A 26,073-nucleotide genomic window follows, 5' to 3' on the forward strand; every position below is an offset into this window, starting at 1 on the left:
AAAGCTCTCCAAGGTGTGATCACTCCTTTTTAGATGCAGAAAACGAGCAGATCTAATTTGATGCAGGTGTTATTTTTAGGTATGAAAATTTACAGGGTGATTCCATAATTTTTTCTTCAGAATTGAGTGATTCCATAATTTTTTCCCTATGCTTGGTTAAAAAAGGAACCATTACTGACTACCACATTTTTTGTTCTTGATTTCTTTTAGTGTTTCTTAAAGCCAGAAAGTTGCCATTTGAAATGACTTTAGTTTTGTGCCATGTGTGTGATCTGTTTTTTTTCTACAAAATTAAACAACTGAATGAACATCCTCCAGGGCCGGTGATTCCATAATTTTTGCCAGGGGTTGTACTCACTCTTAGCACTGTTCTTCTTGCTGGTTCCCGTTTTCATCATGTGACTCCACGTATGGAAGGAGAAGATCCCGTGTAAAAAATACATCTACAAGGTATTAGAAGGACAAGACATACTGTTAGGGCTAGCGGAACGCACCGAGGAAAATAGTTTTTATTGTTATTGGTGCGTTCGCAGCCCGGGGTCCACCGTGCAGGAGAACCTGCTGCTAGACAAATGGCAGCACTATATGGCGGTATTGGCTAGCTCGGTTAACTCACAGAGCAGCCGTGAAAGCAAAGCTCTGCACCCTGTTAACTTCACAGGAGCACAGGCTAACTACCCAAGAGAGAGAGCAGTCAGTGGTCATGCATGCACCCAAAACTCCTCGCCGGAGGTGCCAGCATTCTAGGGGCTTATTTCAGCCAGGTCCCTGAATGTACTCAAACACACAAACTCCTCGCCGGAGGTGCCAGCATTCTAGGGGCATATTTCAGCCGAGCCGGGTCCCTGAACACAATCATACATGACCTCACTGGCGCAATTTAGAAAGACACTAGCGCATGGCTGTGTGGCCATGCGAGCCTTTTATAGCTGCACCCAGAACAGGACCTTCCTAGAAGGACCAATGAGAAGCTGCCGCAAAGCCTGAGCACCTTCAGGACCTTCCTGGAGGACCAATGGGCTTTGCTGCAGTATCCAAGCATGTGACCCTCGATCTCCAATGAGAGATCTTACCCTGGGCATGCTCAGAAGGAGAAAAGCAAGACTTAGTCCCAAAAGCGTCTGCTCGCCGTTGCCCAGCACTGACTACAATAGCAGAAGCTGGAAAAGCAGCAGTAATCCTCCTCACAGAGTCAGATTGAGTGAGACGCTGAGACCGACATCTCTGCTGAGCAGCCTCCACCGCGGCAGGAGAAGAATGGGAGACCGCAGCGGAGATGGCCCGAGATTCCCCCTGTGCAGAAGCGGGAAGTTGACCCCTAACACATACGAGTCTAAAGTAGCTTCAGTGTGAACATTGCAAGAATACAAACTTTGTTTTTTAATAATGATCATGATATGGAAAAAGAATTGCCAATTAATGTTTTTTACCACAAAAACCTGATTCAAACAATCGTTCATTATTTGATGATGGCTTCCTTATAAAAAGGTGTGATTCAGGAAAGTAAACCTAGTGATTACCGCTGACTGCAGAGGGTCCTGTATTAAATAATTGGATTCTTGTGAACTATGTATTTCCATGAAATGGATTGTCCAATACTGGACAACCCCTTATTACTGGGCACAGGCGAGATGAGAAAAATAAATTGATAATCTCCTTCAGAACCTTCAATGCTCCACAGCTGGGATAAACATCAGCAGGGGCGCAGTGTGAAACCTGCAGTGCATTTTGTGGAAGAAACTATCGTTTTTTTATATTACTCACTTCCCTGGGCTCATTAATAAGGCTTTGTTCACCAGTGGATAGCCCTTTTAAACCTAGAGAAAAAGATTAAAATAAATTCCAATAGTATTATGATAATTGAGCCTTCTGTATTTCTTTTCCTAAACTATTTAATTTTGTGTTTTAGTTGATCGACCGCCTCTGGAAATATCGCGATATGTCCATGTGCCACCCAAGCAGCCGGACAAGTTGGGGTTTGACGAGGTGAGTTCTTCTTTATTACGCACAGTATTCACGTTTTTTGTAACCAAGCACTAAAAATGTAAACCAAATTGTATTATCAACAAACTAAACAAGCTATCCTTAACGCTTCTAAAAGGCTGAACTAGAGCTGGTGACACTGCAATTAATAGAACACTTTACATGCATTACTCAAGATGAGGCTAGCTTCACACCAGAGACTTGGGCCGATTATGCTAGTTACGCTCAGGGACAGCGGGACTGACACTGGCACCAACATAGATGGGTAAGACAAACATGGTTGTATCTGTCCTTTAATTTGGCCTATGTAGGCGTAAAGGGTTATATGGGAGATGCACATACCGTCAGATGTGGTCATCTGAACCGGACTCAGTTTTATACTGAACGGTGCTTTGCCTGTTAGTGTCCCTATGGTGTTACTTGCAGTTGTCTTGGTCCCTTGTACGTGTATGCTATGAGCACCTTGTTTATGTACATTGTCTCTGTGTATGTGATATTTATAATAAAAATTGAGTTTTAGTGAATTATGCTTTTGGGTGTATATTTACTCCAGATTTTTTGTAGGATCTATATTCATGTGGAGTTGTACCCTGTGATTTATGTCCAGTAAAAGGGTGTTTCCCTGTGATAGAGTTCTCTGATATGTATCAGTGGTATATGTATTCAGTTCCCTGACTTGCCTGTTTAGTGCATACTTTTATGCCTTATTAAATAAGGATTTTGGAGAATTTTTTTTATTTGTCAACGCTCTGCTGTGTTATTTTGTTATTTCTTCTTGAAATACTTTATATAAATAAATTACCAACTGGGTGTTTCCAGCTTACACAGTCTGATAGGGCCGGCACTGAATGGACATTGTCACACTGTCTAGGGACACTGTCATGGCTAGGTTTGGGTATTCAATCCGTTAACCTGTTGCTGCGTGGTCAGTTCTCCTACCTGCTAAGCTATTGCCCTTTCTTCCCTGCCCAAGTACTGATGGTTTATATTGTCTTTGTTTTCCTGTCTGGGTTTTCTCCCCTCCAGGTGTTTCTCATTTTCCTGTTTTGGTCTGCCTTTCATATTCTGGGTGGGGGTTTTATATGTTCACCCTTCACTGCACTTCCTTGCTTGCTATACCTCTTGGTGGATGTGTGTTCAGGAGTTCCAGATACACAGCTAAGGGGCTTTCCATGTTTGGTAAACTCCAGTTGTATTTCTGCAGTGAGTTTTTTTTTCCTTTCCTTCCTATCACCTTTTCCTTTTGCCACAGTTAGGTTTCTGGGAGGTTGTTTGTTCCTTTTATTTTGGTTCACCATCATTTTCCCTCACTACCCAATATGAACATGTTTTAGCTTCTCACTCAGGGATTTTGCATCTTACTTCACACTCTCTTCTTCTCTTGTTTGCAGTGTGTTGTGGCCTTCCCTCTGGTTCCTTAGGAGGTAGGAGGAACTCCTCAATGGTCTTTTAGGGAGCTAGGTCCATGGTGGTGTTTTTAGTAGCGTGGCCAGGGCCTTTCTAGTCTATAGGGAGACCAATTGTGTGTATGTGCTGTGCTTCCCTTTTTCCTTTATGTGTGTGTGTACATGTTCATAACTGACACCCAAAATCTTTATCACCCAGCTGTTAATTGTATCATAAGTTCCTAGAAGGAATGACAGAGGAATAGTACAACACAAAGAACCAGGATTATTATAATTTGGGTAGTATAATTTTTCCTGAAAACAGACCTGTCAGAATAGCAAACTGTTTTTTTTGTTACCTTACTTGTCATGTGGATATTGTAAGTTACTATGAGTAATACTTTTGCATTGGAAAGTGGGGTCCTATGACAGTGTGGGGAATGATCAAGTAGCTACACCTCTATTAACAAGCACTTTGCTCTAAGTGCTGCCTTATATTCCCTATTTGACGGGTTGTTTAATGTGGACTTTTAAATCTCTTCCTAGAGCTACTAAAAGTCTTCAGAGAGCTCCTTGTGATCACACAACAGGAATGGTTTAGATCATCAGAGGCGGTCACAGAAATTCAAGCACTCTGTCTGGATTAAAGGATAATTGTAGGTGCCACATAGCCATCTATTCTAAGTATGCCATTTTACAAGTTGCAATAATTAGCCCCATGAAAAAATGGGTTACATAGTGATTTAGCAGTGTCAAAGGTCAAAGAAGCTGGAGGGGCAGCTTCAGGGTTAACTTTTAAAATTTGATAGAGGTAGTAGGTAATAAAACCATTCCAAGGATTCCAGGGCAGGAATGTAGGTCCACTAATTGAAGAGCTGCTGGTCACAGTCTTTTACACTAATTGGCCCCAGGTGTTTCCTGACTAAATTACAAGACTGAAAACTCAAGGCAGCTTTCTTCCTCCGGATCAAAAGATTCACAGTTTGATCATTTGTCTACATGCAGAAAACATTCAAGGCCACAAGTTCCTAAGAGAAGCTTGTAGTTTCACTGTTCTACTGCAGAGAGATGGAGTTTTTTCTTTTACTTGTCTGAAAGGAGCATCTAGCACCATGTAACAGTTCATGAACGCCTTTTGGGGAGGTCCTCATACTACACAGCTGACTTAGCTGCCCTTTTGTTTACTTCTGATAAAAACACTGTGATCTCAATGGGTCACAAATTTGACTTTAAAAGGTAAGACAGGGAATCACTTGCAGTGGCCTTTAGACCACTGGGGCCCAAAGCATTCCCAAGATCTTTAAAATTCTGAGAACAGGGCTCTGCAGCCTTATATTGAATGGAGCAGAGGTGCACATTCCTGACCTGAGAGCTTGGCCTCAGATCCTTTATCAATGGGACTGCCAGAGAGTCCAATACTGTGCACAGTTTTCTCCTATGGACAAAGTCTGATGTATAAAGAATTGAGCAGAGGCCTAGCATGCGCACCTTCGCTCCATTCAAGACTGTGCAGCCAAATACTTTTCTCAGGGATTAAGCGCCCCAATCTCAGGATTGCTGGGGTCTCAGTTGTCAGAACTCCCCAGCAATCGGCAGGCATTCCCTATTTTATGGAAAGGGAATAACTTGGACCTTTTTTGAGGGGAAAGGGAGGTTGGGGTGACTTGGTCTTAGTAATAGAGGTTGCCCAGCAATATTCGGAAAGGCCCCAATACACAAATGAAATGAAATAGTTGAATGATCATGGCACCAAAACACATGTTGGACTATGGTGATTTTTTAGGGATCGATGAGGAAGCTAGTGCAAATTGTTGGATTTAATTTTTAACACGGGCAATCAATCATTTAATCAAATCTGTAGATGATCATTTTATATTGTAAAAATCAGCCATTTTAATGGATTTTACCTGACCCCAGATTGCTTGCTGCAGGGCCTATTCGGGCACACATCATTCTCTTAGGCTACTTTCACACTAGCGTTAACTGCATTACGTCTCAAAACGTCTTTTTTCAGAAAAAACGCATCCAGCAAAACTTTTTGCTGGATGCGTTTTTTTCCCATAGACTTGTATTGGCGACGTATGGCGACGGATTGGCATACGTCGTGTACGTTTTACGACGGATGCGTCGAAATTTGGCGACACGTCGTCTCAAAAAAACGTAGATTGTAACGTTTTTTGTCTCCGCCTAAAAAACGTGTCGCGACGCATCCTGCGGCATACGTCGTTGGCTGCAATGGAAGCCTATGAGCGACGGATGCGTCGGGACACGTCGGACGACGCAATACAGCGCTGCAATACGTTTTTTTTACACTGAGCATGCTCAGAAGTAGTATTTTGTTGCCAATTGGTCAGACACCCCCAAATCTATATAAACCTGGCCTGGGCCTTCAACCCCACATATGCCAGCAAGAAGACAAAAGAGAGAAGCCTGCCAGCAAGAGCCCAGCCAGCAACAGGACCCCAGCCAGCAACAGGACCCCAGCCAGCCACAGGAGCCAGCCACAGGAGCCAGCCACCATAGAGCCAGCCACAGGAGACAGACACAGGACCCCAGCCAGCCACAAGACCCGAGCCAGCCACAGGAGCCAGCCACAGGACTCCAGCCACAGGAGCCAGCCATAGGACTCCAGCCACCATAGAGCCAGTGTGAGTATTGCAATTTTTGTGTGCATCTGTGTGCCTGTGCATTTGTGTGTGTATATGAGGTACTGACTACCGAAAGAGCTTAAAACCTGAAGAGAACCTGAGGCCTGCCATCGTCCTGCACCAGCCAGTGCCATGCTAGAGTCCAGATGCAGCCTGATTCCAGCCACTGTGAAGACCTGCTGCTTCAGCCAAAGGATTGTCAGCCTTTTGTATGTGTGTGTGTGTGTGTGTATGCGTCTTCTGATTGGGTTCACCTTTCTGCCTTTGTTGTACATATGTGTATTTGCATAAAGCTATGTGCATGCATGTGTATGTGTGTATTTTTGGACGGTTGTGTGCTTTTGTATCATGTGCCTGCACCTTATTATGCCTTTGCCAATTTTATGCCTGTTCATGTGGGAGGGTATGTGTCCATGTGCAGGATTGCATCAGGATGTGGTCAGGATTTTCCATCAGTATTTGTACGCCAAAACTAGGAGTGGGTGATAAAAGCAAAAGTGTGCCTGTTTTCGTATTATACTTTACCTAATTTTTACACTCCTGGTTTTGGCTTACAAATACTGATGGGAAATCCTGACCAAATTCTGATGCGATCCGGAATGTGGACACATACCATGCATGTTTTTTGTGTGCGTCTTGTTGATTGCATGTGCATTTGTCCATGCTGTAATTGGTTATTTGCCTTTTTCTGATGTATTGACTGTATAGTGGTCTGTGCAGCATGTGGTTTAAATGTGTTTTTTTTTTTTTTTTTCAATCTGATGTGTTTTTTAAAAAAGTCTAGCGGTCTGCAGCTTGTGGTTTGAATGTGTGAGTGTGGGTTTTTTCTATTTAATAAAAAATAATAATAAAAAAAAATAATAATAAAATGTTTTTTAAAAAAATGTCCGTAGTATTATTTCATAAAGGTAAATTTAAAACTGGTGTATGTACCAATGGTTACACATGCAATACAGGGTTGGTTGAGGGCTCATTTTTTTAATAAAGGTTAACCTGTAAAGTTTTTTTGTTTTTTTTTGGGGTGGGGGGGAGGTTATTTTTTTTAAATAAAATGTGTCAAATATATTTTTTCATTGTGTTAACATTTAAAAATTTAATTTTTTGGGACATGGAAATGAATGGTATAACGTGCAACTTTTTTGGGGGTTTTTGATGTTCACCTGTATGAACATTTCTGACATCATTTTAGTAGGGTGTTTATCGTTGAACATTTACCTAGTTCAGGGGGTGGTCTAACTATAGATCCATTATACATATTAACAGATAAACCAGGACCACAGCCGCTGCCCACCAGGACCACAGCCGCTGCCCACCAGGACCACAGCCGCTGCCCACCAGGACCACAGCTAAGAAGTGTTAGAAGTACGTTTTGAAGACCCCCAATCTGCTACTTCAATGTGTCGAGCAGATTGCAAGTGTCTCTTTAACTTACAGGAACACCAGGACCACAGCCGCTGCCCACCAGGACCACAGCCGCTGCCCACCAGGACCACAGCCGCTGCCCACCAGGACCACAGCTAAGAAGTGTTAGAAGTAAGTTTTGAAGACCCCCAATCTGCTACTTCAATGTGTCGAGCAGATTGCAAGTGTCTCTTTAACTTACAGAAACACCAGGACCACAGCCGCTGCCCACCAGGACCACAGCCGCTGCCCACCAGGACCACAGCCGCTGCCCACCAGGACCACAGCCGCTGCCCACCAGGACCACAAAACAATGTCCTCTTCTGACAGCCCTCCTCCACAGCAACAGCGTGTATCGGTAAGTTAACACAAAAAATGGGTTTATTTTTTTTCGCTTTTTAAAATTACATTTTGATGTCTAACCACATGCATAAATTATGTTTCAACAGGAAGCTGAATCAGATGAGGAGCTGTCAGAAGGGGGCGAGATGGGTGGAGAGATGCAAGTGGAGGAGGAACCAAGTGTAAGTAGTGGTGAAACAGTTGCTTCGCACATCACACTGCACCATACAGAAAACAGATTACTAAACACCTGCCTACCTTAACTGAGAATTTGTTTACTTTATTTCAGGCTGCTGCTGCTGCCGCTGAAGGCTCTCCCAGAAACTCCCAGAGTCGGCGGACTCGTCGCCGCGGTCGGCCATCAGTGAGTTTTTTTTTGGGGGGGAGGGGGATTCTATTGGTACTTTAGTATTTCAGTGTACTAATTTGTTTGTTTTCCTTTTTTTTTTTTTTGACACAGGCTTCACAGCGTGCTCCCGCAGAAGAGGATGATGATGATGACATTGACATCGATTGTCTCATCGAGGAGGTTCGCGAGCGGGAGCCGCTGTGGAACATGGCTGACCGCAGGCATGCTGATACCGGTGTCACCCGTCGGCTCTGGGACGAAGTGTGTCGCAACCTGTTTCCAAGGCGGGAGGACCTTCATCCTCAGCAGCAGAGCAAACTAGGTAAGTATTCACTTTCCAGTGATGTTTTGAGATGACTGTAATGTATTGCATTTACCAATTTTTTGTTTTTTCTTTTGATTCTTGTCTTCACAGTTGGAAAGGTTAGGAAGCGGTGGCGGTCACTGAGGGATCGCTTTAAGAGGGAATTCAACGATGAGATGAAGGCCCCGAGTGGCTCTGCAGGAAGGAAGAGGAGCAAATACAAATATGGCCAGGCCCTCTCCTTCCTGAGGCGAACCATGCTGAGCAGAGTGTAAGTATTCTACAGCCCACTAATAACCATGTTAACCTGTCTACTTAGTTTGCTTTCAGTCAGGGCTTTTTCATTCCAATGTATTAATTTCTTTTGTTTTTTCTTTCACAGCACCTTCTCCAGCCACCGGGCGCCTGCATCTTCCTCTGCGCCCTCTGGAGCGATCCCTCCTGAGTCCGCCACTGAGGGCCACGTCGGTAGGCCCCACACCTCTGTCCCCTCCTCTGACCCCTCTGTCCCCTCCTCTGACCCCTCTGTCCCCTCCACTTCATCCGCCCCAAGCAGTGGAGCATTATTGCAGGCTTCATTGCTCGCATCTGATGCTGAACAGTTAGCGTTCCCTTTACCCCACCCCTCTGATCCTGCCACCTCGACACCACCATTAGGTTCGTGGCGGCAGCGACAGAGGGGTCAGGAAAGGAGCTATGCTCCTGAGTTCTTACACCTGAATGCATCCTTCCAAGGCTCTTTCAAAATTTTGGGAGAGCAAGTGACTGCTGGTTTCAACATGGTGCAGTCACGCATCAGTGAAACAAGCCGTGAAACCAGCAGTCGCTTGGATAGGCTGCATTCAGCTGTAAGTCCCGATCCGGCCAATCTTTTTTTCCAATCCATGCTCATGAGCATGGAGAAGCTTTCTTTTGAGCAACAGATGCGGGTAATGAATACCTGCCATAATGCTGCACTGCAGGCCATTAATGAATCTACCCACACACCTCCCCACACCTCCACTCCAATTCCACCCCAGGCCCCACCCCAGGCCCCATTTCCACACCATACCCCCCATTACCAAACCCAGCTCCAATCCCCACACCAGCACCATTACCAAACCCCACGCCAGCCCCATTACCCAACCCAGTCCCACTACCCTACCCAGTCACAATACCCGACCCAGTCCCCACAACAATCCCGGCCCCCAGACCAAATTACTTCCCCAATGTTTTCTTTACTCAGCTTTTCTCTTCCCCCTACCCCAACACCACCCCCCTCTGGTCAGCCTCTTGGTTTAACCCCCCCTTCCACTGCACCCCAAACAAGTAGGGTTTCCCCACCTATCGACGTGGTCCAACCTTCCTGCCCCTCCTCCTCTCATATCTCCACCCAAAACTTTGAAGACTTGTAAATATGTTTTTAAAATGTTTATGTCAAAAAAATTTTGCAAAGTTTTCAAAAAAAAAAAATTGGAAAATAAAAAAAAACTTTTTTTTTGGCAAAAAAAAAAAAAAAAAAAAAGAGTTAAAATAAAATTCTGATTATTATTGTACTCTTTGTGTGTGTGTGGATTTATTAAGGTAATATAATAAAAAAGGTTTAATAAAAACAAACACCAGACATGTTAAAGGTATAACATAATGGTTTTACTAGCAAGAAAACCACGCTTTTTTGCCTTTTTTTTTTTTTGGGGGGGCAGAAACACATTTTTTACATAAAAAAAACACATGGGAAACTGGTTACACAATCATGTCTTGCCACGGGATCCGCCCGACAGGTGAGACAAAATAATCGGCAAACTGGTCCCTCATCCTTGTAACTGAACTTGTAGAGCGAACCAAGCTGCTGCGGTAGTCCCACAAGGTGGTCTCCAAATCTTCATCATCCAAGGAAACGGGCTCCTTTGAAAGGACAAAGTTGTGGAGCACCACACAGGCTTTAACTACCTCGTCTATAGTTGTTGTTTTCAGCTTGATAGCCGTCAGCAGAACTCGCCACTTCGCCGTCAATATGCCAAAGGAACACTCCACTACTCTTCGTGCTCTAGTAAGCCGGTAATTAAAGACCCGCTTGGTATGGTTTAAGTTCCGGCTACTGTACGGTTTCAGTAGGTGCGGCGACAGTTGAAAGGCTTCATCACCTACAAAAACATATTCCAGGGCTGGGTCATTTGTTCCTGGCAGTGGTCTGGCTGGCGGTAAATCGTAGCTCTCTCCATAAAGGCAACGACCAATCGGAGAGTTTTTAAGAACTTGCGAATCGTTGGACCGTCCATATGCTCCGATGTCCACGGCAAGGAACCTGCAGTTGGCATCTGCAATAGCCATAAGGACGATGGAGAAATACTTCTTATAATTATAATACTCCGATCCTGTTCCTGCCGGTTTCGCAATCCTTATATGTTTCCCGTCAACTGCACCCACACAATTAGGGAAATTGCAAATTTGCTGAAACTCTTCAGCACTTCGCAACCAGATTTCCATGGATGGTTGGGGGATATACTCTGGTTGCAAAGTGGTCCAAACAGCCCGACATGTGTCCTTCACTATTCCAGAGATAGTGGAAATGCCCAGCCTGAACTGATAATGGAGCGAAGTCATAGATTCACCCGTAGCTAGGAAACTTTAAAAAAAAAAAAAAAAATGTTAGAAAAAATTGCACAGACCAACAAGTTTTAATATGGCACTGTTAATTTTTTTTTAAGGACGGGACACCCAATAAAACCAGCATGAAACCGGTGTAAAAAAACAGTGGAATGTCCGCCAAGAAAACCCAAATTACATGCTGCAGAAAATAGTGCGCAGTATGCCAGCGTAGTATTGTCTGCAGCATGTAATATAACATTCAAAATGACCAATGACAGAAAAAAAAGCAGTTGCATGTCATCAAACCCAAAAAACCAAAAAAAAAAAAAAAAATGCAGAAAATGCAACACAATATTTCAGCGCAGTATTTTCTGCAGTCTGTTATCTAACATTCAATATCAGCAATGACATTTAAATAAAGCAGTTGAATGTCCGCCAAGAAAACCAAAATTACATGCTGCAGAAAATAGTGCGCAATATGTCAGCGCAGTATTGTCTGCAGCATGTAATATAACATTCAAAATGACCAATGACAGAAAAAAAAGCAGTTGCATGTCATCAAACCCCCCAAAAAAAAAAAAACTGCAGAAAATGCAACGCAATATTTCAGCGCAGTATTTTCTGCAGTCTGTTATCTAACATTCAATATCAGCAATGACATTTAAATAAAGCAGTTGAATGTCCGCCAAGAAAACCAAAATTACATGCTGCAGAAAATAGTGCGCAATATGTCAGCGCAGTATTTGCAGCATGTAATATAACATTCAATATCAGCAATGAAATAAAAAAAAGAGGCTTACCGCAGGGTCACCATCAGCCGCTCCGCCGGTGTGATGGCAAGCCTCATCCTTGTATCCTGTCTTCGGATGACATCCTCCAGTTTTGCAAGCAAAAAATTGAAATGTTCAATCCTCATCCGCACGTAGTTGTGGAATTTGTGTGGATTGTGCCGCAACTCCAGGTACAGAGTGGACTGGACACCCCGGGTCATCCGTAGTTGATTAATCGGATGAATCCAGAGTCGTCTCCGTCTCCGTTGCTGCAGAAGCATCCTACGCCTTTCCGCTGCCGCCTCCTTCTCCCGCACTATGATATCCAGGCGATTTGTCTCAAAGATAACGTCGGTAACCAAACTAGCAATCCTCCCAAGAACACCTTCCATCGCTGCCACAAAACTAAAACCCACAAAGATGGGCTGTAAATACAGTACTATATAGTTTTTCAAATTTTCCAGTAGCCAATCAAATTTGGGAGCCTCCCATTTTAAAAACGGATCCGTCGGAAAAACGGATACAACGGATGGTAAAACGTATGCAACGTATGCAACGCATCCAGTATTTTCGACGGAAACGTTTAGCGGATTTGCGACGTATCCGTCGAAATGCTGGATGCGTGGCATACGTTTGTCACCGTTTTTCACTTTTTTGACGCATCCGTTTTTTCGGCAAAAAAACGGATTTGCGACGTTATGCAGTTAACGCTAGTGTGAAACTAGCCTTAACCCACGTGGGGCTTAGGAAAAACATTGCTACAAAGTCCTCTCTCTCTGTTGCATTTGGCCCAACAGGCTGTTCATTAATCAATCTCTAGAGAATTGATTAAAGTGATATTCCCTTCTTAATAAATGGGTATTGTGTTTGTGACATGACCTAACCTTGTGATTTAGATTCTCTAAGCCGTGGGACAGGTTGAGCATCACAGACTGAAGATGATAGCAGAGTGGGCAAGGTTTGCCACACACCACGTGGCTCAATGATTGCCAGGACAGGAGGGCATGCAGGAAACACCAGAAGACACACAGCCAGGAATGTGGATATACACAGTCCAGGACACTTAGCAAACAAATGGTTAATGGCAGAGTTGTATGCTATCAGGAGGTAGATGGTCAATGAGAGAGATATAGACAATCAGCAAACTGCAGGCAGAAGTGATGTACAGGCAACTAAATACTTGCTTGCATAGATGTTGTAGTTCAGCAGTGTCCTCACTGTGCAGTGATGAGGCAGTGACCCAGGAAAGTTCAAAGTAAACTCAGTTTTAATGTTTAAACTTACAAACAAAACAAAACGGTATCCTACGGATTGCAGCCAGGAAACAAGACCGTCCATAAATGCGTCTGGTTACCGAGGGTGACTTCACCACTCTACTACGCTGCGGGGTGCAAGGAGTTCGCTCTGCTTGGTTCTGTGTTCCCTCACACAGGCTGAGCTTTTGCAGAGCTGTCCTGCACCTTGCAAACTCCACACTGACACACTCAACACTCTTCTGAAAGGGAAACCTGGAAAACCAGGCCCGGGGAGGAAACAGACCGCCCCACTACCTTCTAGTAGTCCGTTTCAAAAATAAAAGCCCATGGCAGGTTTTCCTAAATCTGCCCTGGACAAATAGCTTGTCCAAGACTAACACACACTTTTATTCTGCATTGCAATCACAGCCAAGCCTGTAACTACAACGCACTCCCATGGCCTCCACATGCTTCTCTGCACATTCTGGGGGACACATAGCGAGCCTCACATTTGACCCCGGTCATTGCCTCACAATTAGTGTTGAGCGATACCGTCCGATACTTGAAAGTATCGGTATCGGAAAGTATCGGCCGATACCGGCAAAGTATCGGATCCAATCCGATACCGATACCCGATACCAATACAAGTCAATGGGACTCAAGTATTGGACGGTATTCCTGATGGTTCCCAGGGTCTGAAGGAGAGGAAACTCTCCTTCAGGCCCTGGGAACCATATTAATGTGTAAAAGAAAGAATTAAAATAAAAAATATTGCTATACTCACCTCTCCGAGGGAACCGGCAGCGTTGTTTGCTTAAAATTCGCGCTTTTCTTTCCTTACGTGAAGTCCCGGCTTTGTGATTGGTTGCGTCGCAGTCACATGGGCGACGCAACCAATCACAGCAAGCCGTGACGTAATTTCAGGTCCTTAAGGATTTTAAAATTACGTCCCGGCTTTGTGATTGGTTGCGTCGCAGTCACATGAGCGACGCAACCAATCACAGCAAGCCGTGACGTAATTTTAAAATCCTTAAGGGCCTGAAATTACGTCACGGCTTGCTGTGATTGGTTGCGTCGCCCATGTGACTGCGACGCAACCAATCACAAAGCCGGGACGTAATTTTAAAATCCTTAAGGACCTGAAATTACGTCACGGCTTGCTGTGATTGGTTGCGTCGCCCATGTGACTGCGACGCAACCAATCACAAGCCGGGACTTCACGTAAAGGAAAGAAAAGCGCGAATTTTAAACAAAGAACGCTGCCGCTTCCCTCGGTAAGGTGCAGGCTGCGTCGGAGAGGTGAGTATAGCAATATTTTTTATTTTAATTCTCTCTTTTACACATTTTTACATTAATGTTGTTTCGATACCGATACCCGATACCACAAAAGTATCGGATCTCGGTATCGGAATTCCGATAACCGCAAGTATCGGCCGATACCCGATACTTGCGGTATCGGAATGCTCAACACTACTCACAATGTATACACACTGTTGTGGTAGTCGTAGTGTGAACAGCACTTGTATAGCAGAGAAGAGTTCATTATGCTTATAGCAAGCAAATAGATCTCCACAGGTCTGAGCCAGGAAGTAAATGCAGATTAATGGTGAACTTGTAGGAGTTTGATGAACAGATGATTAACCAGCTGATGGATGGTGAGGCAAACTCCAGAAATACATGTGGTAACTGAATGCAAAGCATACTGAATACTCAGACAACACTTGCTGCCTGAGTCGGCCTTACAAGGCCTTTGGGGGATGATGTCAAAGGAGTTTCCTGTGTTGGAAAACATGTCATAGTAGAAAGGAGCAGGGCTCAGCGCTGGTATACGGATAGGGGAGTAACAGCTGTTCTTGAGGTAATAAAACTTTTCTTTTGTTTGCATCATATTGCCTTGGAGACTGACTGCCACTGCTAGAAAACAGAATCTGTTCCATGCTTTCAAGCACTTTTCTGTAAGTTTGCAAGCACTGTTTTTAAGCTGGCCGTGATCACTAGAGCACACTGTTACCTCTTAATCCTGGTCAGCTTCAGCACAGTGTTTACAAGCTAGATCAGCGGTGGTCTGTCTCCTAGGCAACAGGCTATAAACAAAAGAAAAAAATAGCATTAATATCTCAAGAACAGCTGCTAATTTTATTAGGCGGTAAATTGCAATTGTTTTACCAAGCACTATCTAACAACACACATATACACTCACCGGCCACTTTATTAGGTACACCATGCTAGTAACGGGTTGGACCCCCTTTTGCCTTCAGAACTGCCTCAATTCTTCGTGGCATAGATTCAACAAGGTGCTGGAAGCATTCCTCAGAGATTTTGGTCCATATTGACATGATGGCATCACACAGTTGCCGCAGATTTGTCGGCTGCACATCCCAAAGATGCTCCATACAAGGCAGGATGGATCCATGCTTTCATGTTGTTTACGCCAAATTCTGACCCTACCATCCGAATGTCGCAGCAGAAATCGAGACTCATCAGACCAAGCAACGTTTTTCCAATCTTCTACTGTCCAATTTCGATGAGCTTGTACAAATTGTAGCCTCAGTTTCCTGTTCTTAGCTGAAAGGAGTGGTACCCGGTGTGGTCTTCTGCTGCTGTAGCCCATCTGCCTCAAAGTTCGACGCACTGTGCGTTCAGAGATGCTCTTAGGCCTACCTTGGTTGTAACGGGTGGCGATTTGAGTCACTGTTGCCTTTCTATCAGCTCGAACCAGTCTGCCCATTCTCCTCTGACCTCTGGCATCAACAAGGCATTTCCGCCCACAGAACTGCCGCTCACTGGATTTTTTTTCTTTTTCGGACCATTCTCTGTAAACCCTAGAGATGGTTGTGCGTGAAAATCCCAGTAGATCAGCAGTTTCTGAAATACTCAGACCAGCCCTTCTGGCACCAACAACCATGCCACGTTCAAAGGCACTCAAATCACCTTTCTTCCCCATACTGATGCTCGGTTTGAACTGCAGGAGATTGTCTTGACCATGTCTACATGCCTAAATGCACTGAGTTGCCGCTATGTGATTGGCTGATTAGAAATTAAGTGTTAACAAGAAGTTGGACAGGTGTACCTAATAAAGTGGCCGGTGAGTGTATGAAGATGGGAATAACCTTTAGATAGTGATTACCTTTCCAATTTTATAGTTGGTATACAAAAAGAATTAGTCTGTCAGCTAAAAATGTTGTAGGCTTCCACAGATAAAACTCTCAGACTACAGGCTATGGTTGGTTTCCAAGTTGTCTAGAGGTCACTTACTTCTGGCTCCATAAATGCATAAATGCAAGAAAGAATTGGTACGGTTGTCTTCACATTTTGCAGCAGACAAGTTAAAGGGGTATGCTATGAAATTGGTATAGTTAGTTAGAAAGCATGAAAATAAGCAAGTTGGCTATTGACTTGGCTCAGTGGTTAGCAGTAAAGCCTTACAGCATTGCAGTCCTGGATTCAAATCCCACCAAGGACAACATCTGCAAGGAGTTTGTATCTTCTCCCCTTGGTTTCCACAGGGTAATCCAGCTTCCTTTCCTACTCCAAAGACATACTGATAGGTAATTTATATTGTGAGCCCCATTGGGGACAACGATGCTGATGTCTATAAAGTGCTGTGGAAATAATGATATAATGGAGTAAAATAAATTGACTTGCTTTTTGATCTACTGTCATTGTTTTGTATGAGTTTTTTAATGGCAGCAGATTAGCACAGCAAGCCTCGCTGTTCGCTGTTTTTGCCTCTCCCTAGTTACACCAGCAGGGTAGCACAATTTGCTGGGCTGTTTCAGTAACTCCCATTCATTTCTATGAGAGTTATGCAAGCAATGTAGTGCGGTTGGGCGTAGCTGTTTTGTAGTCCACTCACAGTGGCCTGGACCTAAAATTGGTCATTCCTATGTCTGCAATAAAAGACAAACACAAGAACTTAGTTGTCAATTACTGTGAAACAATCACCCAGGAATTATGTGCATTCTCCTCTACAGTCTGCATTTTTCATTATGTGTGCAAAATATTTAGCATTTAATATATATGTTACTGGTATTGATAATGGTTTCCTTGCAGGTTTTCATGATTAATCTGAAACGTCGTCAAGATCGTCGAGTCCGGATGCTTCGCAGTCTGTACGAACTGCAAATCCAGGCAAAGACATTTGATGCCGTGGATGGCAAGTGAGTCTATAACTCCACATTACTGCTGTGACTGTCCTTCCATGTTATCTCTCTGTCAGAATTTTCTCTATATGATGGATAATGCAGTGTTGTGACGGCCATGTCTGAATATCACACGCTCTATTCCATTATAAGCTGTCATTCCTTAGTACCTCATTACAGCCCAGAAACAGTAGTATTACAGTTATTATTGTGTAGTGATATTAATTTCAAGTATGCCAGGATAGCTGAGCTAGAATGGCTGCAACCTGGGGGGAGAGGGGCTCTTACTTCTACCAACTGTGCAATACGCATTGTAATCTCACCAGGACCTATATAGTAGTTGGGGAAAAAAGTACTGTATTTAGTCAGAAGCTAATTGTGCAAGTTCTCCCACTTAAAAAGATGAGCGAGGCCTGTAATTGACATCATAGGCTGTTCAAAACAGCTGACATGTCCCAGCTTTGATGCGGGCTCACTGCCGGAGCCCGCATCAAAGTGGGGGTTCTGCCATCGGACATACTATACTGTCCAATGGCAGAAAGGGGTTAACATAGAGATATTAACACACAAATGCACAATGCACACATAAAAATATGTCATGCACACAAATACTGTTAGAATCTGTTTTGTTTTTGACCATCCGCCAACTTGTTGTGGTTTCCTGGCTGCTGGTCTCATTCCTTGCTGGACAACAGTGTTTATCCACTAGAGTTCTGGCTAGGTGCTTTGATAGCTTTCTGTGTTTGATATTGTGCAGTTCTGGGACCCCCGGTTCTGCTATCTTTAGTTTCTGTTTTCTGTTGGTTTCTGCAGCCTTCTCTGTATTTTCTATTAGGAGGTGACCTGTTTTTATACCCAGTCCTTAGATCTTTTATGGACCTACTTCCCCCTATCTATAGGTCTTTGCTTGAGATTAACCTAGGATCGTCAGTGGGTCTATTCGCAAGAAATTGGTCGCCAACTCCATTGTAGGGTATCAGCCTAGTCTCAGTGCAGGGTCAGTTTTCCCCCTTCTATCCTAGTTCTGTGTTGCAGTTCCGTAACATATTCACACTGTAGTGCGGCGGTGTTCACACTGTGCACAATGAGGCAGTGAACAAGTAAAGTTCAAAGCATAGGTATTTAATGCCCAAAAACTCACAAATGAAAAACACATGGTATCCTCTGGATCGCAACCGGGGCCTCAAAAACAGTCTGTATCCGAGACCGATTGCTGTAGGCGACTGCACCACCATATTACCCTGAGGGGCGCCAGGCGTTCGCTTCCCTTGGCTCTGTGCCAACTCAGACACAAGCTGGATATTGAAGAGCCACCTGCTCTGCAGCTTGCAAACCATCACTGACACATCCAGCCCTTTGCTGAAGGGTTTTCAAATGGCATCTGTGGCCAGAGAGAGTGAACCGCCCCACTGCCATCCTGTAGTTCACTCCAAAAATAGAAGCCCATGCCGGTATTCCTTAAATCTGCCTTGGTCAAATAGCTTCACCAAGTCCACGCTTACTATTATCCTGCATTGCAACCACAGCTATATCTGTGACTGCACTCCAGTGGACTCAATACGCTTCTATGCACATCCTGGGGAATACATAGCGTCCCTCGCATATCACACCCCTCACTGCCTCACAACACGCCAATACCCACATATACATACATATACATCAGCTTATACAAAATATACCAATATACACATTATGCACATGAACATAAACAGATATTACACTTGAACATACACACAGATGTGAACAAGACCTTTTAGATATACATGTGCTACTCACAGAATTAGAATATCATCAAAAAGTTGTTTTTTTTCAGTTCTTCAATACAAAAAGTGAAACTCATATTATATAGAGTCATTACAGAGTGATCTATTTCAAGTGTTTATTTCTGTTAATGTTGATGATTATGGCTTCCAGCCAATGAAAACCCAAAAGTCATTATCTCAGTAAATTAGAATACTTTATAAAACCAGCTTGAAAAATGATTTTAAAATTCAAAATGTTGGCCTACTGAAATGTATGTTCCTTTTGCATCAATTACAGCATCAATGTGGCGTGGCATGGAGGTGATCAGCCTGTAGCACTGCCGAGGTGTTATGAAAGCCCAGGTTACTTTTATAGCAGCCTTCAGCTCATCTGCATTGTTGGGTCTGGTGTCTCTCATCTTCCCCTTGACAATATCCTAAAGATTCTCTATGGAGTTGAGGTCAGGCGAGTTTGCTGGCCAATCAAGCACAGTGATACTGTTGTTTATAAACCAGGTATTGGTACTTTTGGCAGTGTGGACACGTGCCAAGTCCTGATGGAGAATGAAATTTCCATCTCCAAAAAGCTTGTCGGCAGAGGGAAGCATGAAGTGCTCTAAAATTTCCTGGTAGATGGCTGCACTGACTTTGGTCTTGATAAAACACAGTGGACCTACACCAGCAGATGACATGGCTCCCCAGACCATCACTGATTGTGGAAACTTCAAGCTAGACCTTGGAAATTAAGGTCCCAGAGTCTTGAGGAAGAGTGGAGAGGCAGACAATCCAAGCTGCTTGAGATCTAGTGTGAGCCACAGGCTGATCACCTCGATGCCACGCTGCATTGATGGAGTAATTGATGCAAAAGGAGCCCCGACCAAGTATTGAGTGCATTTACTGAACATACATTTCAGTAGGCCAAAATTTCGAATTTTAAAATCATTTTTCAAGCTGGTGTTATTAAGTATTCTAATTTACTGAGATAATGACTTTTGGGTTTTCATTGGCTATAAGACATAATCATCAACATTAACAGAAATAAACAGGTGAAATAGATCACTCTGTCTGTAATGACTCTATATAGTATATAGGTTTCACTTTTTGTATTGAAGAACTGAAATTAACTTTTTGATGATATTTTAATTTTGTGAGAAGCACTTGTATGTGCAAAAAGAAAAGCACAATACACCGTAAAAAAATTTTTATCATGAAGGACAAAAACTGTCCTGTAAAAGGAAAGAGGCAGCTGTATGTTGTAGAAAATAAAAAAAAGGTTCTTTGTTCCAGCTCCTTGGGTAAAAATCTTCAACATTTTATTCCAATAATTAAAACATGACAATAGACATTCTCCAAGACCGCACCATATGTGCACACAGGGACAACAAGCGACGCGTTTCGATCACAACAGCGATCGTTATCAAAGAGCTGGAACAAAGCTGTTTTTCTGTTGCATATTGTCGCATCAGGACGGAGTTCTCGTGCACCTGGAATGTGGTGAGCTGGCTTAATTTTCCTTTTGTACCTTAAGCTGTATGTTGTACAGTTTTTTTATTTATGTAATACTTGTATTGATGGAAATTTACTTGTATTGGTGGAAATTTTTCTTTGTCTTCACCTTCCCTCCTTCATAGCCATTTGAATGATAATTTATAATACATAAGTTGTATTTTTTAGGCACAGTTTTGCCATTCAGATATGCAAGCATTTGTATATTTATGTGAACTTTTATTACGATTTAAATGCAGAAGAAAAAGCAATTGCACCATTTTTATTGACGTGAGTTCCTGATCACCATAAATAATGTATTCATGCCATTGTACGACATAATTAATGTTTTAGTTATCTACTGGTTTGTAGAGCTTTTTATTAAGTTTACTAGATGGTAGCCCGATTCTAGTGCATCGGGTATTCTAGAATATGTATGTTGTTTATTTATGAAGATTTTAGAATAATACATTGAATACACAGGATTCGGCCAGCCGCGACCAATTAGCGAAGCATGGTTCAAATCCCGTGCCAATTCGCGGCCGGACTGCACCTGTCCCTGATTGTTCGTGGCCGGCCATGTAGTATATAGCACAGCCACGTAGTATATAACAGCCCACGTAGTAAATAGCACAGCCAGGTAGTATATTGCACAGCCACGTAGTATATTGCACAGCCACGTAGTATATAGCACAGCCACGTAGTATATAGCACAGCCCACGGAGTATATAGCACAGCCCACGGAGTATATAGCACAGCCACGTAGTATATAACACAGCCCACGGAGTATATAGCACAGCCACGTAGTACATAGCACAGCCCACGGAGTGTATAACACCCCACATAGCATATAACACAGCCACTTAGTTTATAACAGCCCACGTAGCATATAACACAGCTCATGTAGTATATAACAGCCCATGCACGCAGTATATAACACAGCCCACGTAGTGTATAACACAGCCCACGTAGTGTATAACACAGGCCACGTAGTGTATAACACAGGCCACGTAGTGTATAACACAGCCCACGTAGTGTATAACACAGCCCACATAGTGTATAACACAGGCCACGTAGTGTATAACACAGCCCACATAGTATATTGCACAGCCCACGTATATAGCACAGCCCACGTAGTATATTGCACAGCTAACGTAGTACATTGCACAGCCCACGTAGTATATAGCACAGCCCACGTAGTATATAGCACAGCCCACGCAGTACATTGCACAGCCCACGCAGTTCATTGCACAGCCCACGTAGTACATTGCACAGCCAACGTAGTATATTGCACAGCCCACGTAGTATATTGCACAGCCCACGCAGTATATAGCACAGCCCACGTAGTATATTGCACAGCCCACGCAGTATATAGCACAGCCCAAGCAGTATATTGCACAGCCCATGTAGTATATTGCACAGCCCACGCAGTACATTGCACAGCCCACGTAGTATATTGCACAGCCCAAGCAGTATATTGCACAGCCCACGCAGTATATTGTACAGCCCAAGCAGTATATTGCACAGCCCAAGCAGTATATTGCACAGCCCATGCAGTATATTGCACAGCCCACGCAGTACATTGCACAGCCCATGCAGTATATTGCACAGCCCAAGCAGTATATTGCACAGCCCACGTAGTACATTGCACAGCCCATGTAGTATATTGCACAGCCCACGCAATATATAGCATTGTGGGCATCATATCCCTGTTAAAAAAAGAATTAAAATAAAAAATAGTTATATACTCACCTTCCGGTGGCCCCAGATCCAGGCGAAGCGTTTACTGATGCTCCTCGCGCGCTCCGGTCCCAAGAATGCATTGCGGTCTCGCTAGATGATGACGTAGCGGTCTTCCAAAGCATGGAGCGGTCACCGGAGCGTCGCGAGGAGAGGGAAAGGCCGGTTCTGGATCCGAGGGGCCGACGGACGGTGAGTATATAACTATTTTTTATTTTTTTTTGTTATTTTTAACATTAGATCTTTTTACTATTGATGCCGCATAGGCAGCATCAATAGTAAAAAGTTGGTCACACAGGGTTAATAGCAGTGTTAATGGACTGTGTGTAATAATTATAGGGGATAACTCAGGAGACTCTTTGCGTGGAACAAGACAACTACAGGACACAGTTTTATAAGCGCTAAAGTCTATATTATCACACAGTGATTCAAACAGGTGCAGAGAGAAACTCAAGTCCACAACACTTGGTGTAAATATTAAACGCAGCTTAGCAGTCTATAGGAAACTTCAGAGGAAAATGCAATCAAGCAGAAAGTCTATGAAGCACAGTTATTCTTGAGGATACTTGACACAAATAAATCCTTGTCTTAGTCCAAACACAGATAGATAAGCTTATAAGGCAGTTCAAGTCATATCTTAGCTCAACCAGGGAGGCCTAGTTAATAGTCTCAGGTTTTTGCAGAGCAGAAACAGCTTACATGTCCAGCAAATGCAGATGGAAGTAAACACGAGCAGCGGATGAAGGAGGATTACTGGAAACTGGTGTATGCAGCAGGAACTCAGAGCAGAGTAGCAGGATCACCACACAGGTTCACAGGAGCAGGTATATAGCCAGGGAGTAATCAGAGGTCAGGAGCTGGATGCAAGGCAGAATACTCTAGCACAGACTGAAGGCTGGGGTGGAGTTTTATAGCAGGAAGACACAGTGCACATGAGACCATAGACGCCGTCTTGGAAAAGGGCAGTAATGCACAAAAGGTAAAAAATGTTCAGAGTCCTGACACTGCGTTACACTGCGGCATAATGCGGTCCGTTACTGCTGCCATTAACCCTGTGTGAGCGCTGACTGGGGAGGGAGTATGGAGCCATTTTGCCGCCGGACTGTGCCCGTCACTGATTGGTCGTGGCCGTTTTGCCATGACCAATCAGCGACTTGGATTTCCATGACAGACAGAGGCCGCGGCCAATGAATATCCATGACAGACAGACAGACAGACAGACAGAAGTGACCCTTAGACAATTTTATAGTAGATTACAAATTTGTTATTACATTATTGTGTTATATTGATTTGCACTTTTTTCATTAATAAGTTTTTGGAAAAAATCTTCAACTTTTACTCTTCCACTTTTTGCCTATAGAGTACTGTCATATAGAGATATATCTGTATTCCCCTAGCAAAGAGTACTATGGAGGTATGACTACTTGGAGAGTTAGGGGAAGACGGCAGCGAGAGCCCTCTATAAAACAGTACTGTAAGTGCAGAGTGGTGTCCCCAGGCAGATGGCATGGTACTAGTGACCACCGCTGATATGAGGGCCCCAGGGGGTATACCTGTGCAGTTGCTCTCCAGTATTGTCTAAATGTCTCCCCTTTGTAAAGACAATGCAGTGTGCAATAGGCAGACTACACTTCTGTAAATGGTTTAATTTATAAAAATACACGCAAACTCTTCTTTGTACTCTATGCCAAGATTACACATGTTTGACATATTTGATGCATAGTTGTAAAAGTGTGCCAAAGGTTACCATGTCCTTTGTAGTCCTGTGGTGCTGACTATGTCTCCGATGTCTGTCCTATGATCACTGAATAGCTGCATTCACCAGTATGAGCACTCAGTGATGCGGCGGAGTAAGAAAACAGGAAGCGGCATGTGCATGTAGTACATTCCTGCTGCTGTACAGAGCCCATCAATGGCGCTATTATTAAGGCAGAGCCGGGAACATATAGTGACACCTGTATTCCTGGAAATACATTGCTGTGTGGGTAGATGTAGGTCAGCAGCTTTGGCTGAGCAATGTTGTAACCACAAACACTGTATGCGGCCTAAGGTTAATGGTATCGGTAATTATAGAAATGCATGTCTAAGAATATAATCATTTTCCTATGTAATCATCCGTGATAATTTACTTAATAGGGCCCTTAATGAAAGTCAAATCAAGACGCTGAATATAGATGTCTTACCGGGATATCAAGACCCCTACTCTGGGAGAACGCTGACCAGGGGTGAAATTGGATGCTTTCTCAGCCATTACTATGTTTGGAAAGAGGTGAGAGAATAAACTGCTGAGAAATCTCCCACAGGAGCAAAGAGATCGTTTGTAGGACACTTATTAGGCCTCATGCAAATGACTATTTTGAGTTTGCATGTGGTTAATTTTATTTTCCTTGTTAACATAGAGACCATGTTGGTCATATTAGGCAACACACATATCAATATGGCTGTATGAACAGACAGTGGCCTGTGCTGCATGCTGCCTCACATGACACGGGAAATCTGCCCTTGAGCCTGAAATATAAATGCAATATAGATTCCTAATTCACAATCACATGACTTGATCATTGTTATAATATTTATGTGAAAAAATGTACATATGAAAATAGGAAAATAACAATTTCCACCCAATATAAACAACCATCCTAATCAGTAGAGCTCATCTCCACCTCTCTTTATCTCCTGCACTGAAGACTTGCTTTCAGTTTTCCAAAAATCTATACACACCTGACAGAAAGAAAATTAATTTTCACTTTCAATGAAAGAGCAGGTTACAGATGATGCCTATATTAGTCTATGGAGATCATGAAGTTGCTCCTTCCTGTGCATGTAAAAGAAAGAGGTAGAGCAAAATAATCCTTCACTGGGTAGCTAGAACTATAATAATTCATCTAACTTGAAATATAGCCAGCAAAGACTGCATATGTCAGAAGAGTATATATAGCCCCTCCCAAGATGTGATAGGACAAACCAAATGAATAAGTGAAAACACCTGCAGAAAAGAAAAACAGCAAAGCAAAAGAAAGACAAAAGCATTATCAGCAGATGGACAGGGACAACACAGGCTGTGGTCCAGCAGAGTGGGAAACCGAGCACACAGCCAGAGGTCACTGGTTCGAGCCATGGAATCAAGATATGACTGTACCCTTCCTTCTACAAGGGGCCACAGGACCCTCAGAAACTACCATCCTCTGAAAACGCTGATGTACCTTTCTTAATAAGCGATCCACAAGAAGATACTCCGAATTAACCCAGGAGTTATCTTCCAGACCCTAATCCCTCCATTTGATGAGATACTGCAAAGGGCGTCTGCCCGCCTGGATCCTAGAACTCTCTCTAATTTATACTCCTGATCCCCCTCTAGATCCACCTCAATAATGTCCTGGGGACCTGATGTCTCTTTAAAGCTCTTTAAAAGGGAAAAATGGAAGGAGTTGTTTATTTTCTAAGCTACAGGGAGTTGAAGCTTAACCATCACGGGATTCAAATTTTTGAATGAATTTTGAAGTAATCCTGTAAGGACCTACAAATTTGGAGGCAAACTTTCTAGTAGCTACTTTAAAATTTTTCCAGGGTAACCACACAATCTCCCCCACACTAAAGACAGAAGCCTTTCTACATCTGCAGTCTGCTCTATTTTTGTCCCGATCACTATTCTCTAAAAGTCCCTTTCAACTTCCCTCCATACGTTTAACGATTGGGATAGAAATTTCTCCTCTTCTGGGATGGAGGACTGCAACCCTGAAAAATTCCCAAATACTGGATGTAGATCCCCACTACAAAAAAAGGCAGGTTCCCAGTAGATGTGGATGTACAGTCATTTACAGCAACCTCAGAAAGAGACAGAAATTCTACCCAGTGGTCCTGACTGGAAGAGACAAAAACACCTCAAATATTGCTCTATCCCTCGGTTCATCCACTCAGTCTGTCTATTAGTCTCGGGATGGTACCTTGAGGAACCTTGAGGGAAATGACAATTTGATAC

The 26,073-nt window shown here is 43.4% G+C and overlaps 2 protein-coding genes across 2 annotated transcripts in view; both read left to right on the plus strand.

Moving 5' to 3' along the window:
- Positions 1-26,073, plus strand: part of COLGALT2 (collagen beta(1-O)galactosyltransferase 2) — a 248,408-nt gene that overhangs the window by 200,720 nt on the left and 21,615 nt on the right. The window contains exons 7-9 of the mRNA XM_077278788.1: positions 1,910-1,986; positions 17,039-17,145; positions 24,231-24,363. Of these exons, the coding sequence (XP_077134903.1) occupies positions 1,910-1,986; positions 17,039-17,145; positions 24,231-24,363 (317 nt within the window). The remainder of the gene's footprint in view (positions 1-1,909; positions 1,987-17,038; positions 17,146-24,230; positions 24,364-26,073) is intronic.
- LOC143788139 (uncharacterized) lies at positions 2,160-12,655 on the plus strand. Its single transcript, XM_077277547.1, has 7 exons — positions 2,160-2,248; positions 3,915-3,963; positions 8,049-8,123; positions 8,220-8,430; positions 8,524-8,683; positions 8,795-9,443; positions 12,647-12,655. Exons 1-7 carry the CDS (start codon positions 2,160-2,162, stop codon positions 12,653-12,655), a joined length of 1,242 nt encoding a protein of 413 aa, XP_077133662.1.

This window comes from Ranitomeya variabilis, chromosome 8 (assembly GCF_051348905.1).
Source record: "Ranitomeya variabilis isolate aRanVar5 chromosome 8, aRanVar5.hap1, whole genome shotgun sequence".
Taxonomy (NCBI): domain Eukaryota; kingdom Metazoa; phylum Chordata; class Amphibia; order Anura; family Dendrobatidae; genus Ranitomeya; species Ranitomeya variabilis.

What these genes read in the sequence shown, in the direction of transcription:
- LOC143788139 (XM_077277547.1), top strand. Translation starts at nt 2,160, where the DNA reads ATGAGGCTAGCTTCACACCAGAGACTTGGGCCGATTATGCTAGTTACG. An exon ending in TCAGCAGCAGAGCAAACTAG is followed by an intron (nt 8,431 to 8,523) that starts GTAAGTATTCAC and finishes TTGTCTTCACAG; the next exon opens with TTGGAAAGGTTAGGAAGCGG. An exon ending in CGAACCATGCTGAGCAGAGT is followed by an intron (nt 8,684 to 8,794) that starts GTAAGTATTCTA and finishes TTTCTTTCACAG; the next exon opens with CACCTTCTCCAGCCACCGGG.